Here is a 15,135-nt window from a genome sequence, read left to right as displayed (position 1 = left end):
GGGCCATTAGGGGTGTAAGGGAAGGGCAATTAGAGGTGTAAGGGAAGGGCCATTAGGGGTGTAAGGGAAGGGCCATTAGGGGTGTAAGGGAAGGGCCATTAGGGGTGTAAGGGAAGGGCCATTAGGGATGTAAGGGAAGGGCCATTAGGGGTGTAAGGGAAGGGATATAAGGGGTGTAAGGGAAGGGCTGTAACTTAACTCAACCTCACCACAGGAACGGTTGAGGTTCAGGAGCAGGCGGTTGTGTCGGTGAGCTACCAACGGTGGAGCAGCGTCCACCTCCTCCACCACCAGCACTGCTTCCACTCATCGCCCAGAAACAAGCGGTTCTCACGCATCAACGATACTCCGCCGCTGCCTGACAAGGACCCAGCGGCGACGACCAGGTGTGTGTGTGTGAAGGGTGTTATGATCCGAGTTTTATTTATTTATTTATTTTTTTACAGGCAAAACAAAAAGTGTGTTAATATATGCTAAAGAAAGAGAGAAATACTACTAATCATAAGTGTATAATGACCCCTATTAGTGCTAGTTAGAAGTGTTAGGGTACTAGAACATGGCAGAGGTATTACATTTATATCCCTGGGAGTTGGTCAGTCATACCCTAATATCCTCTCTGTGTGTGTGTGTGTGTGTGTGTGTGTGTGTGTGTGTGTGTGTGTGTGTTAGCAGGTCAGCCGTGAGTGTGGAGCCAACCCACGTGGAGATCATCGACGAGTACGGAGGCCTCCATCGCCTTGACCTTCGAGTGTTGGCCAAGGATGACACTTGGGGCGCTCCGACACTGCTCGCCGCCAAGGTCCACGGAGGGCAAGGCATCGGGGTGTTCTCACAGGTGCGACTTACAGCCAGTCAATCCCACGCTTATGTAAAACTGTCCCTATGTACTTAACTTGTCCACTGCAATTGTCACGGATATCGCCTTCACTGGTAGCCTGGTAACATGTACCCCCAGGTGTTTCTCTGCCTCTGTGGTGGATAGTGGAGTGTTTCCCATGTGGTATTGGTGTGTTGGATATCCCCTCCCAAGGTGCATGAGTTTACATTCTTCTTCATTGAATTGTAGCAGCCACTTTTTGTTCCATTTCTGTAGCTTGGTGATGTCTTCTTCTAGGAAATCCGCAGTAGTGGTTAATCTCGTCTTCCACAGGTACACTTGGAACATGACCCCCAGAGCAGCCTTCCCGTTGCCTCTGAGGCCTCGAGTCAGCTGGCCGGAAGCAACACGTCCCGCCTGGAGATCCTGAGGGAGCTTCTGGCCTCGGAGCTGAACCTGGACACTTCCCTGCATCCTTTGGTCACCTATACGCCAGCCTACTTCTTGGGGCGACACCAGGTGAGTATTTCTTGTCCTACTATTGGCACTTGACTTAATTTTGCTTTTTATTTATAGAGGTAGAAATGATACATGAGTGGAAGGGATATCGTGAACCCTACCGATGAAACACTACCTATTTCCACCCTTCCCTCATATCCTCCACACCTCACTGACCTCCTCCTCCTCTGCCTCCTCCCCACACAGCTGAAGGAGGAGTTACTGAGTCAGCTGCGTCCACATCTCGTTGGGGAGGAGCTGCAGCGATCGCACCTCTCCATCCAGTTTGTGATGCCCGGTTGCGTGCCCAAGCGGCCCGCCGAAAACCTCCTGCCCATCCTGACCAGTGCCTGCCCCCTCACCTTCTCCACTGTGAAGTACTTTGAGGTCAGAGTTCATCGCTCTCTGTTTGATGCTTGGATCATAAGAAGTCATTTTTTTGTGTGCGGTAATTTTTTAGTCCTCTATTTGCTTCCCAAGTCACAAGAGCTATTTTTTTTTTCTTTTCTCTTTCATTTGAGGTCAGTTTTTAGTGTTTTCTCTGCCACCCAGGTCATAAGGAGGTCAATATTTTTCTTTTTTATTTCTTTGAGGTCAATTTATTGTCATCTTTTTGCTACTCGGGTCACAAGAGGTCAATTTTTTTTTCTTTCATTTGAGGTCAGCTTATTTTGCTTTCTTTAGCACCCAAATCTTAACCCATCTGCTGCAATTGGCACGGATTTTGCCTTCACTGGTAGCCTGGTAACATGTACTCCCAGGTCTTTCTCTGCCTCCGTGGTGGATAGTGGAGGGTTTCCCATGTGGTGTTGGTATGCTGGATATCCCCTCCTAAGGTGCATGACTTCACATTTTTCTTCATTGAATTGTAGCAGCCACTTTTTGTTCCATTCCTGTAGCTTGGTGATGTGCTCTTGTAAGAAATCTTCAGTCAAAGGGTTAAGGACAGTCAGTTGTGCCTCTCTAGCTATCTCCTCCTCCCCCAGACGCTGAACACCACCTCCATCGGGCGCCTGGTGATCTACTGCGACGTGGTGAGCTCCAGCATGAGGGTGGTGGCTGGCAACCCCCCACTGGTGCACGGCCTGGTGGTCATCCCTACCCAGCAGACGCATGGCCAAGGTAAGGTTGTCTGTTACCTTCATCAGCTTCATTTCATTTCACCCATATTTCAATTCCCACTTTTTTTTTTTACGACTGCTTATAGCGCCAGTAGGCTTTCTTCAGGGGCCTGGTGGTTGGCTCAAGCCCGTCATGGCGCAGGCAATTTTTATAGTGGCGCCATTTATGCTTACATGCACATCCTCTCCCAAAAGTTATATTACATTTCCCCTCACAAAGGTTAATTAAATTTCTCCTCTCAGTGGTTAATTTTATTTCATCATCCAAGGCTTGCACTCCCTTATATCAATGCCAAAGAACTTGCAATATATTTCCCCTTCCAGATCTTACCCTCCCCTTAAAGTCCACCCCCAAACTCCCCTTCCCACTGGTCACACTCCCCAATTTCTCCCCCTCTCTCCAGGCCGCAGCGGGAACATGTGGCTCTCTCCCCTGGGATGCGCAATGTTCTCCATCCAGCTGCACCTCTCCCTGTCCTCGCAGCTGGGCCAACACCTCTCCTTCTTGCAACACCTCGTGGCCATGGCCGTGGTGCAGGCCGTGGTCACCCTACCTGGTTACGCCGACATTCCCCTGCGTCTCAAGTGGCCAAATGACATCTACCTCGGGTCTGACGTGAAGATTGGGGGCGTGGTGGTGGAGGCGACGACCCTCGGCCCGCAGGTCATTGTGAATATTGGTGAGTGATGGCGACTTGTTTTTGTGCTGTGAAGGAAGTGGCTGAAGGGAGAAAACAAAGGGAAGTGGAACTGAGTGGCTGAAAAAAAAAGATCAGTGTGTGTGTGTGTGTGTGTGTGTGTATTTACCTAGTTGTAGTTTTACAGGGCCTGGGCTTACGCTCATGTGGTCCTGTCTCCATGGCTGTATTTGTCCAGCTTTTCCTTAAAGTTATGCACACTCTTTGTCAATACTACATCCTAACCTAGTCTGTGTGTGTGTTAGAAAGTGTGTGTGTGTGTGTGTGATCTAAAAGCAACTGTAAGTGTGTGTGCATGTCTATGTAGGACCCAAGTGTATGTATATGTGTGTAGATGAGAAGCAACTCCATGTTAATAAGCTAATATGAAAGTTGATGTGGGTGCTAATATCTGTGTTTCTTCAGGCAGTGGAGTCCCCTTAACCAACAGTAACCCAAGGATCTAAGTGTATGTGTATATGTATGTGTGTGAAGGAGACTCAGACTTGCATAAACCAGTCAAACAGCTAATATTTGTTTGCTCTTACAGGCAGTGACATGAACTTATGCGACAGTAGCCCAAGAACCTAAATGTTCTTTGTGTGTGTATGTATAGACTCAAACTTATATTAACCATTCACCAAAGCTAATATCTATTCTTTCTTTTCAGGCAGGACATTAATAAATATATATGTCTGTGTGTGTGTGTGAATGTGAGACACCTAACCATTCACAAAGCTAATATCTATCCATTCCTTCAGGCAGTGGCATCAACCTAACCTAACCTAAGGAGCTAAATATATATGTCTGTGTGTGTGTTGATGCGAGACTCAAACTTATATTAACCATTCACAAAGGTCATATCTATCCATTCTTTCAGGCAGTGGCATCAACCTAACCTAACCTAAGGAGCTAAATATATAAGTCTTTGTGTGTGTATGTATGGGAGACTCAAACTTATATTAACCATTCACAAAGCTAATATCTATCCATTCTTTCAGGCAGTGACATTAACCTAACCTAACCTAAGGAGCTAAATATATATGTCTGTGTGTGTGTGTGTGTGAATGTGAGACTGAAACTTATATTAACCATTCACAAAGCTAATATCTATCCATTCTTTTAGGCAGTGGCATTAACCTTACCTAAGGAGCTAAATATATGTCTTTGTTTGTGTGTGTATGTATGGACCCTGAAACTTAGCTTTGTATCCACTTCTCCAGGCAGTGGCATTAACCTGAGCAACAGTAACCCAACCGGCTGCCTCAACGACGCCATTCGCCAACACAACCAGGAGCATAACACTTGCCTGGAGGAGCTGGAGCGTGAGGTGTTCCTGGCGAGGGTGTTCAATGCCCTGGAGAGCCTCATCCACACCTTCCAGAACAGAGGACCGGGGGCAGTGCAGCACCTATACTACAGGCACTGGCTCCACAGGTATGGACGGAAGGCTGGCTCTGTTGATGGAAGAAGGGTTACTTTACTGATGGCTGCTGGAAATGGGCATAATCTTATTGGTGGATGCTGGGAAAAGGGTGAAATGGGTTTAATCTTATTAGTGGATGCTAGGGAATGGATTTAATCTCACTGGTGGATGCTGGGAAAAGGGTGACATGGGTTTAATCTTATTAGTGGATGCTAGGGAATGGATTTAATCTCACTGGTGGATGCTGGGAAAAGGGTGACATGGGTTTAATCTTATTGGTGGATGTTAAATGGATTTACCTCACTGGTGGATGCTATATAAATGGGTAAGGCTTGGCTCTGTTGACATAAGTAGTATGTTAAAAGGCCTTACCTACATTACTACAGGCACTAGCTATATAAATGTGGACGTAAGGCTTGGCTCTGTTGACATTAGTAGTATTTTAAAAGGCTTTACCTACTCTACTACAGCCATTAGCTACACAGGTATGGACGTAAGGCTTGGCTCTGTTGACATAAGTAGTATTTTAAAAGGCTTTACCTACTCTACTACAGCCATTAGCTACACAGGTATGGAGTTAAGGCTGGGCTCTGTTGACATAAGTAGTATTTTAAAAGGCTTTACCTACTCTACTACAGCCATTAGCTACACAGGTATGGAGTTAAGGCTGGGCTCTGTTGACATAAGTAGTATTTTAAAAGCCTTTACCTACTTTACTACAGCCATTAGCTACACAGGTATGGAGGTAAGACTGGGCTCTGTTGACATAGTAGTATTTTAAAAGGCTTTACCTACTATACTACAGCCATTAGCTACACAGGTATGAAGTTAAGGCTGGGCTCTGTTGACATTGGTAGTATTTCAAGACCTTACCCACTATACTACAGGCTCTTGCTACACAGGTATGGATGCAAGACTGGGCTCTGGTGATGGAAGTATATTAAAAGAACCTACACTACCAGAGACTATTAAAAGAACCTAACCTACACTACTACAGGCTATAATATAAAGGCCCTACCTACACTACTACAGGCTATAATATAAAGGCCTTACCTACACTACTACTGCTACTGTGGCCTTGGGAAAGAGTTGTGATGTGAGACATATGTTCAATACTCGTAATACGGGCTTAAACCTTTTCCCAGCAGCCACCATTCACATCTTGCATTTGAGACTTAAGAGCTTGTTTTTCAATAGCTTTTTATACTCCCCATAGTGTTCCGTCACACCCCTAAGCTAACCCCACACAATCCTCCCTCACACACCAATCATATCTTGAGGCTGAGAGACTTGCTTTTCAATTGCTTTTAACCCGTCCGCTGCGATTGGCACGGATTTCGCCTTCACTGGTAGCCTGGTAACATACACTCCCAGGTCTGTCTCTGCCTCTGTGGTGGATAGTGGAGTGTTTCCCATGTGGTACTGGTATGCTGGATATCCCTTCACTGGTAGCCTGGTAACATTCACTCCCAGGTCTGCCTCTATGGTGGATGGTGGAGTGTTTCCCATGTAGTATTGGTATGCTGGATATCCCTTCACTGGTAGCCTGGTAACATACACTCCCATGTCTTTCTCTGCCTCTGTGGTGGATAGTGGAGTGTTTCACATGTGGTATTGGTATGCTGGATATCTCCTCCCAAGGTGCAGGACTTAACATTTTTCTTCATTGCATTATAGCAGCCACTTTTTGTTCCATTCCTGTAGCTTGGCGAGGTCTTCTTGTAGGAAATCTGCAGTCCCTTCCACCACCCCCTAAGTTAACCCACACACTCCTCCCTCACAGCAACGCGGTGGTGACGGTTCAGAGCGAGCACCGTCACACCCAGTCCGCCGTGGTCATCGGAATCGACTCCTACGGGTTCCTACAGGCTCGTCTTGCCACTGGAGAAACCATCACCTTGCAGCCAGACGGGAACTCCTTCAACATGATGGAAGGACTCGTCTACTCAAAAGTGAAGTGAGGCGTTGATGGCGTCGTCATTTGAGGCTTTAAATCGTCACACTAATGGGCTGACTTGGAGCGGCCTGGTCCCTCCAGCGGCACAAGGGTTTCTCATGGCTGAGTTACTCCTTTGTGGTCCAGGAAGGGTGTAGCCGTAGGTCAGTTTATCCACTAGGGAGATACAGGCGGAGAAGTGGAGACATGAGGTGGAAGAGGAGGTGGGTGGTTATGTAGGTGCAGCTTGGCACTAGTGATGGTTTGCGCTGTGCCTGTGTGAGTCATGATCAAAAATACGCCAAAAGGTGATGTGATGCGAGGCCTTTTTTGCTGTTTTATGTAAGACGCTCGAGGCAAATGATCAACGTTTCCGACTGGCTTACTCTGTCTTGTTAACTACTATGGCACTGATCGACATTTCCGACTGGCTTACTCTGTCTTGTTAACTACTATGGCACTGATCGACATTTCCGACTGACTTACTATCAGTCTTGTTAACTACTACAGCAACTGACCAGTCTTGTTAACTACTACAGCAACTGATCAACGTTTCTGACTGACTTACTATCAGTCTTGTTAACTACTACAGCAACTGATCAACGTTTCTGACTGGCTTACTCGCAGTCTTGTTAACTATTACAGCAACTGATCGACGTTTCCGACTGACTTACTATCAGTCTTGTTAACTACTACAGCAACTGATCAACGTTTCTGACTGGCTTACTCGCAGTCTTGTTAACTATTACAGCAACTGATCAACGTTTCCGACTGGCTTACGCTGTCTTGCTAACTACCGTGGGAGCTGATTGACATTCCGACTGGCTTACTCTCAGATTAAGTCTCGCCAAATACCATGGGAACTGATTGACATTTCTGACTGGCTTCTCTCAGTCTTGTTAACTACTACAGCAACTGATCAACATTTCCAACTGGCTTACGCTGTCTTGCTAACTACCGTGGGAACTGATCAACATTCCAACTGGCTTACTCTCAGATATCTCGCTAACTACCATGGTGACAACTGATCGACATTTCCGACTGGCTCACTCTGTACTGTGGCAGGCGATCGACATTTCTGACTTGCTTACGCTGTCTTGCTAACTACCACTGCAACTGATTGAGGTTTCCGACTGGTTGACTCTCGGATGCAGTCTCGCTAACTACATCAGGCGTCGCCCCAGATGACCTTACATTGAGATTACCGAAGTTTTGCTGTTATTTCTTCCTGGCAAGTCTAATTTTGCTGGGTTTCCGAGTCCCTGCAGTCAGTCAACAAGCTTGTCATTCTCAAGAGCTCCATCAGTTGCTGCCTAAAAATGCTCGAGTTCTGGGGAATACTAAGTCTACTGTTTGCTATAGTGCCTTCAGTTTGTTGTGGCGGACTTTGTTTGTTCCTTGGGCACTCACTCCCAGCCCTCCCCCCACAGCCCACAGCCCACAGGAAGGCCGTATAGGGCTTGTCGCAAACTGTGCCACGTTCGCCCCTTGACAGACACGGCGTTCGTCTCTCACGGACTTGTCGTACCATATGGGCTTTTTATATGACGTTTTTAGAGGTTATATACAAGTCTTAGGTGTTGTGTGTTGTGCTAAATAGTCTGGTCAATCATGCTTTTGTATCTTGTCTGTTCTATCTATCCTGTCAGCTGCATTTCTTTAATAATCGCCCTAACCTAACCTAACCTAACGTAATGTACACATACATCAGTACGAACATTCCCCTGATAATACAGTGCGTGGAGTGGGGCCGTGGAAAGGACCTCTTCTTCACTGTTAGTGGCGTGCAAACCGACACTTGTAGTCTCAAAGTGTATAAAGAAATCCTGCTTTACATCGGATATAGATATACTAGACACTTGTATACTCCAGATGGCAGACTTCTATTGCATGTGTGAAGACGTCAATAAGTACAGCCTCATTATTTGCTGCCATGTCAAATATATCAAGTTTTAACTATCTCGTGTGACAGACTCAGTGATGTAATTCCAGTGGGTAGACTATATTGCATGTGGTGATTGATTCTCCCTCTCTGAAATAGCAACTTGGGTGTGAGAACATGTTAGGCTTTGATATTTGCTGCCATGTCAAATATATCGAGTTTTAACCATCTCGTGTGACGGACTCAGCGATGTGACAGTGGGCAGACTATATTGCATGTTGTGATTGATTCTGCCTCTGTGAAATAGCAACTTGGGTGTGTGAACATGTAAGGCTTTGATATTTCTGCCATGTCAAATTTATCGAGTTTTAACCATCTCGTGTAATGGACCCAGTGATGTAACTCCAGATGGCAGACTCTATTGCATGTGGTAACTGATTCTGTGAAATAGCAACTTGGGTGTGACAATATGTATAAGGCTTCAAAATATTAAGTTTCGACCATATCATGCGAGTCTCGGCAATAACCTCCACCACATGTACGTAAAAATAAACCGTTAGTTCAGTCGTAAAGCTTAGCATGTTGAAATAAGTATACCATCAAATCTAGCATTTCACAGTTAGTATGCAAGTTGTCATCAGCCTGAGAGCTTGTGTATGTCAGATCTCAGTGTGACGTTGCGCTGGGCTGTGTAGAGAAAGGCTGGTGTGAGTTAAGACAGGGAAGGTGCTAAGTGACCTCCAGCTGATAGGATAATGCAAGTTGTTTATCAGCCTCAGTGTGTGGCGTCGCGTTAAGCTGTGTGTGTAAGGAGTGGCCAGTTAACTTAATACAGGGAAGGTGCTACATGGCCCCTAGCTTAAAGAAAGACATGTTAAAAGCTTCTAGTGAGTCCATACCAATGTGTTAACCTGGTACTCTAAGCTAATGTAATTGTTAATCTAATGTGGAGAGTTTGCAAATGGGCTTGTAGCTTTTGACATGCACTTAGCAATATCAAAATGAGTGTGTCATTTTACGAGGCTTGATTTAGGAGGCACTGTCAAGCTGGTAAACTCTATCCCATGTTTTGTTTGTACCTAGAAATCTAAGTTGTCGAGTTAGCAAATGGGTGCGTAGCTTTCGAAATGCACTTCGTAATATGAAGAGGAGAGCGTCAGTTTATGAGGCTTGATTTAGGATGCAATGTTAAGCTGGTAAACTCTATCCCATGTTTTGTTTGTACCTAGAAATCTAAGTTGTCGAGTTAGCAAATGGCCGAGTAGCTTTCGACATTCACTGCGTAATTTTTTTTTTTTTTTTTTTTTTTTTACAGCAAAGGAGACAGCTCAAGGGCACAAAAAAGTAAACATTAATAATAAAAAAAAAAGCCCGCTACTCGCTGCTCCTAAAAAGAATCCAAAGAGGTGGCGTAATATTAAAAGGAGTGTGTCAGTTTACAAGGCTTGATTTAGGAGGCAATGTTAAGCTGGTAAACTCTATCCCTTGTTATGTTTGTACCTAGAAATCTAAGTTGTCGAGTTAGCAAATGGCTGAGTAGCTTTCGACATTCACTTCTTAATATCAAAAGGAGTGTGTCAGTTTACGAGGCTTGATTTAGGAGGCAATGTTAAGCTGGTAAACTCTATCTCATGTTATGTTTATACCTAGTTATGTTTATACCTAGAAATCTAAGTTGTCGAGTTAGCAAATGGGCGAGTAGCTTTCGACATGCTATAGAGTCACCATGTAATACCAGAATAGTGTGTCTGCTTAGGAGACTTGATAGTAACCCTCAGCCCTGTCAAAGAAAGGGAAGAAGGAAGGAAGGGATTACTTATATATATAGTAATTTGTATTTCCTCTGTGCTATGAATGAAGAAGGAAAGGAAGGAAGGAAGGGAGGGAGAGATAGATCACATATATATTCTGTGTTTCTTCCTCTGTACTACAAATGAATGAGGAAAGAAAAAAAATGAAAGGAAGAAAGAAGGAAGGGATAACTTAAATATAGTCTGGTATTTCTTCTTCTGAGTTACGAATGCAGAAGGAAGGAAGGAAGGGATAGCTTACACACATATATATTCTGTGCTTCTTCTTCTATACAAATGAAGGAAGGAAGAACAAAAGACAGAATTGGATAGGAAATGAAGAAAGGACAGAATGGCGATATACGTTACGGCACTGCAAGGCATAATGTTACAAGTTATGGTGCGACAGTGGCAACACACGGGAAAAATATACCAATGTTCGTCTATGCAAATATTAACTTATTGTGAGTGAGAAAAATGTGAATATCATTTCCCTAAGTAGCTGCAGGTTGGCTTTCCCTTCGGAGCGTAACGACGGATGTGTCTCGAGATATGTGGACCAAAAAAAATGTCTTGAAACTCAGTCGTAAGAAGAAACTTAAGTGTAGGTCCAAGGAGGCTGTTTATCATGGTCCACCGCTAGTCCATTCCCAAAGTCACTCAGTCAGTCAGTCAGTAGTTGTAAGTAAGTGGACGGCTGCCTCCAAGTACTTCCTAGAAAGCTTACATTGAATATTAAAGAAATGCAAGTCTGTTCTGCATTGCTACCGGCTTTCTTGGGGCTCTGCTAGTGACGTAATGCCCCTCGAGGCTTCGCTAGACAGTGTAACGATCCGGGACTTCTCGTAGCGGCTAGCAGTCAAGAGTTATTACCCTGGATAGCATGAGAGATTGTAGCCTTTGCTTTCTTCTTACCAGTGATAGAAGTGTTAACCCCAGAGTTATACCTCAAAGAATTATTCCATACTGAAGGTTTAGTCACAGTAGGAGTTAGTAGCTGTTGTTCGTCTCCACACTTTCTCCGTACCTGTATCCATCGTCTCTTTCCGAGCTATCATTGTTGAATTGTTTGATAAATGAATATATTTTCGTAAGTCTTATTCTGTCGGCGATGTGTCGGGTCACGGCTGCTGCATCTATCCACAAGAGGTCACAGTGTTTGCGCAACCCCAGCAGCTGTTTTTTCGTTCCGCTGTTTGTCTGTCTATCTGTGTCTCCCATAAACTTCCTCCCAGTGGTCAATCCCTCACTTACTAGTTGTATAGACACTTGTGAACTTGTGAAGAGCTAATGAATTACAGCCTTACTCTGTGTGACTTTCCTCTCTCCTCTCACTCTTCAAGCAGTGGTGGAGGTGCTGTCCTGCCCTCCCAAACAGCCCAGTCATGGCAGAATCCACTCTACCAGACTACCAAGTGTGCTGGCAGATTATAGCTATTACAGGACCAGCCCCATTGTTGCAGGCTGTTCTGTGACCTGTTCTACTTAGCTTAATGCAGGACGAGCCTAACCCTTTGTGCAGGCTGTTATGTGACCTGTTCTAAGCTAGTTGCAGGCTGTCATATTACCTGCTTGAGGCAAATTACAGGACCAGCCTATACCATTGTTGCAGGCCATTCTGTGACCTGTTCTACTTAGCTTAATGCAGAACGAGCCTCATCCCTTGTGCAGGCTGTTATGTGACTTGTCCTCAGCAAATTACTGGCTGTTTTGTGACTGGTTTTACTTAGCCAACTGCAGGACCAGCCTAACCAAATGTACAGGCTGCTATGTGACCTGCTTTAAGCTATGTGCAGGCTGTTATGTGACCAAGCTAATTGCAGGACCAGCCTAAGCTAACCCCTTATGCAGGCTCTTATGTGACTTGTACTAAGCAAATTACAGGCTGTTTTGTGACCTGTTCAAGCTAACTGCAGGACCAGCCTAGCCCAACCCCTTATGCAGGCTCTCATGTAACCTGTTCTAAGCATATTGCAGGACCGGCCTGACCTATCCCTCGTGCAGGCTGTTACGTCACTCTGTTCCACTCTGTCCTACTCATGTTGTCCTGCTCCTGGTGCTGTCCTACCCTAGGCTGCACTGGGGGGCCTGCGCAGGTGAACTGAGCCACTGGTGCGAGCTTAGTCTAACCTCAGTTCCTTCCTATCGTCATATGCTTTCCTCAGAGCCCCAGAATTAGCCTATAAAGAGAATCTATTTATATATATCGTATTTTTTTATGCCCATTTGAGCGATGCACGTAATTGGTTGACTAATGATACGAATGCTTTATATTTTATATGTGTATACGAATTTGGTGTTACGGTGATGGTGGTGGCGGTGGTGACAAGTGGTGGTGGTGGTGGTGGTGGTGTTGTGGTGTGAAATGTGAGACACGAACAACAGCTTGAAATAAATCTATCCTTCGTTGAGCCACGCACCAACACACACACACACACACACACACACACACACACACGGTTGATCGCTAGGCTCTGCACCAGTGGCTCGTCTTTGGAAGTGTAAATATTGTTGACTAATGTTAAGGTGTGTCAGTAGTGGCAATAATATCACAACGCCGGCCACACACACACACACGTACACGCACATGACCCTTGCTGTGTGTGTGTGTGTGTGTTTGTGTGTGCGTGTGGCTGGGTGTGTGTCGAGAGGTCCTGTGTGATGCAAAACCTGTGAATATACCGATTAATGAACGACATTCCTCATTAAATAAATATTCCAGAGTATCTATCGCTCCTGAGTTTGATTTCAATTCCTTTTTTTTTTTTTTTTTTTTTTTTTTTTTTACCTGGAAACGATCTTTGACATGAAGCCTATCTATCTTTCAGTATCTATCCATCTATCTATCTATCCATCTATCTAATTTCAATGCCTTTTTTTTATTCCTGGAGATGATCTTTGATATGAAGCCTATCTATCTTTCAGTATCTACCCAGCTATCTATCTATCCATCTATCTAATTTCAATGCCTTTTTTATTCCTGGATTGATCATGAACGACATTCCTCATTAAATAAATATTCCAGAGTATCTATCTATCCATCTATCTAATTTCAATGCCTTTTTTTTTATTCCTGGAGATGATCTTTGACATGAAGCCTATCTATCTTTCAGTATGTATCCATCTATCTATCTATCCATCTATCTAATTTTGATGCCTTTTTTTTTATTCCTGGAGATGATCTTTGACATGAAGCCTATCTATCTTTCAGTATCTATCCATCTATCTATCTATCCATCTATCTAATTTTGATGCTTTTTTTTATTCCTTGAGACAATCTTTGACATGAAGCCTATCTATCTTTCAGTATCTATCTACTTAACTATCTATCTATCCATCTATCTAATTCAGGCATGGGTTCAAATACATGTACTCCTACTCGCTCTTAATTAAAAGGAGGAGGAGAAGGAGGAGGAGAGGCTGAAGAGAGGCAAGAATGGGAGGAATGAAAGGAGTTGGAAGTAAAGGAGAAGAAAGACTAGTTAAGAAAAGAGGAGGAAGAGGTGGAGGACTGAAGGAGGAGGAGGAGGAGGAAGACTGAAAAAGGAGGAGGAGGAGGAGAGGCTGAAGAGAGGCAAGAATGGGAGGAATGAAAGGAGTTGGAAGTAGAGGAGAAGAGAGACTAGTTAAGAAAAGAGGAGGAAGAGGTGGAGGACTGAAGGAGGAGGAGGAGGAGGAAGACTGAAGAAGAAGAAGGAGGAGGATAATAATGTCTACTATAATGACGTACACTAATTATCTTCACACCTAAATAAGTACCTTAAACTACATAACCTATAAGTCCCTCGTCCATACAATCCACATACAAGTTCATTACAAGCTCCACGCTATGACAAGTTAATAACGGGGAGAAACCGCTCAACTTCTAGACCACTGAAGTTATGAAACGGGTGAGTGAGTGAGACCGCGAGAGAGTGAGTGAGTGGGATGGAGGGAGAAAGAATGAGTGAATGACGGAGAGAAGGAGGGACGGAAGGAGGGAGGAAGCGAGATGATGTATTTGAGAGAGGAAGACTGAGAGAGAGGGAAGGATGATTTGCTTAAGAAAAGGAGAGGAGGAACTACTGCTTGAAGGTGGTCAATAGAGGTAATATGCTAACTGCCTTAACAACCAACTACCACTTAACGATCATAATCCCTGCCAGCCACATACGTAGGTTAAGTTTCACGCCTTGCTAAGTTAACAACACAGAGATATCGCTTAGTTACCCCTTCAGTCTTTGCGATTTAGTTACTTGAAATTTGCTTGAACCCTTGACTGCAGATTCCCTACAAGACATCACCAACTACAGGAATGGAACAAAAAGTGGCTGCTACAATTCAATGAAGAAAAATGTAAAGTCCTGCACCTTGGGAGGGAATATCCAGCATACCAATACCACATGGGAAACACTCCACTATCCACCACAGAGGCAGAGAAAGACCTGGGAGTGTATGTTACCAGGCTACCAGTGAAGGGATACCCAGCACACCAATACCACATGGGAAACACTCCATTATCCACCACAGAGGCAGAGAAAGACCTGGGAGTGTATGTTACCATGCTACCAATTAAAGCCAAATCCGTGCCAATCACAGCGGACGGGTTAAGCAAGTATATCGTTTACCGTTGATGAGGTTCCGTAGCAGCGCTCCACAATTCGAGTCCCCTCAAGTAATGGAGCTGTCATGGAATGAGAGGAAAGGAACGAAAATAAGAAGTGGGTCTATAGGAGATGTGATGTTCCGTATAGGGTCATTTATATATCACTAACAAAGAGTACACACACACACACACACACACACACACACACACACACACACACACACACTCATCCTCCTAAACCAATCACTGCTTCCTTCCTAACGACACAACTACTGAGTGACAGGTGATCCAATTTAGCTCAGAGTTAAAAAAAAAAATCACTACCCTGTTCTTGGCTAACTTTTCTGACAGCTGAAGACTTATTACCTCACGCGACTCTATCAACACACACACACACACACAC

The 15,135-nt window shown here is 44.5% G+C and overlaps 1 protein-coding gene and 2 long non-coding RNA genes across 8 annotated transcripts in view; 1 reads left to right on the top strand and 2 right to left on the bottom strand.

The window, feature by feature from the left end:
- The window catches only part of LOC126997705 (mucin-5AC-like), a 31,539-nt gene extending 25,026 nt beyond the window's left edge, over window positions 1–6,513 (top strand). For 5 of the 6 annotated variants that reach the window (XM_050858946.1, XM_050858945.1, XM_050858944.1 and 2 more), the window contains 8 exons: window positions 215–386; window positions 670–835; window positions 1,151–1,336; window positions 1,523–1,702; window positions 2,302–2,437; window positions 2,841–3,116; window positions 4,337–4,550; window positions 6,323–6,513. In XM_050858946.1, coding sequence (XP_050714903.1) covers window positions 215–386; window positions 670–835; window positions 1,151–1,336; window positions 1,523–1,702; window positions 2,302–2,437; window positions 2,841–3,116; window positions 4,337–4,550; window positions 6,323–6,500 — 1,508 coding nt within the window. In that variant the 3' untranslated portion in view covers window positions 6,501–6,513. The remainder of the gene's footprint in view (window positions 1–214; window positions 387–669; window positions 836–1,150; window positions 1,337–1,522; window positions 1,703–2,301; window positions 2,438–2,840; window positions 3,117–4,336; window positions 4,551–6,322) is intronic. The other variant, XM_050858943.1, reaches the window with a different exon arrangement.
- Window positions 4,424–15,135, bottom strand: part of LOC126997710 (uncharacterized) — a 10,807-nt gene continuing 95 nt past the window's right edge. The window contains exons 2-3 of the long non-coding RNA XR_007752295.1: window positions 14,755–14,810; window positions 4,424–4,570 (exon numbers count right to left, since the gene is read on the bottom strand). This is a non-coding gene — a long non-coding RNA (uncharacterized LOC126997710). The remainder of the gene's footprint in view (window positions 4,571–14,754; window positions 14,811–15,135) is intronic.
- On the bottom strand, window positions 6,983–12,867 carry LOC126997709 (uncharacterized). The gene is made up of 3 exons (XR_007752294.1): window positions 9,858–12,867; window positions 7,080–9,582; window positions 6,983–6,997 (listed from the first exon to the last, which is right to left on the bottom strand). It is a non-coding gene; the product is annotated as an uncharacterized LOC126997709 (long non-coding RNA).

This window comes from Eriocheir sinensis, chromosome 12 (assembly GCF_024679095.1).
Source record: "Eriocheir sinensis breed Jianghai 21 chromosome 12, ASM2467909v1, whole genome shotgun sequence".
In the NCBI taxonomy this organism is placed as follows: domain Eukaryota; kingdom Metazoa; phylum Arthropoda; class Malacostraca; order Decapoda; family Varunidae; genus Eriocheir; species Eriocheir sinensis.
Note: the sequence above shows the minus strand (reverse complement) of the source record. Positions and strands in the feature narration are given on the sequence as shown.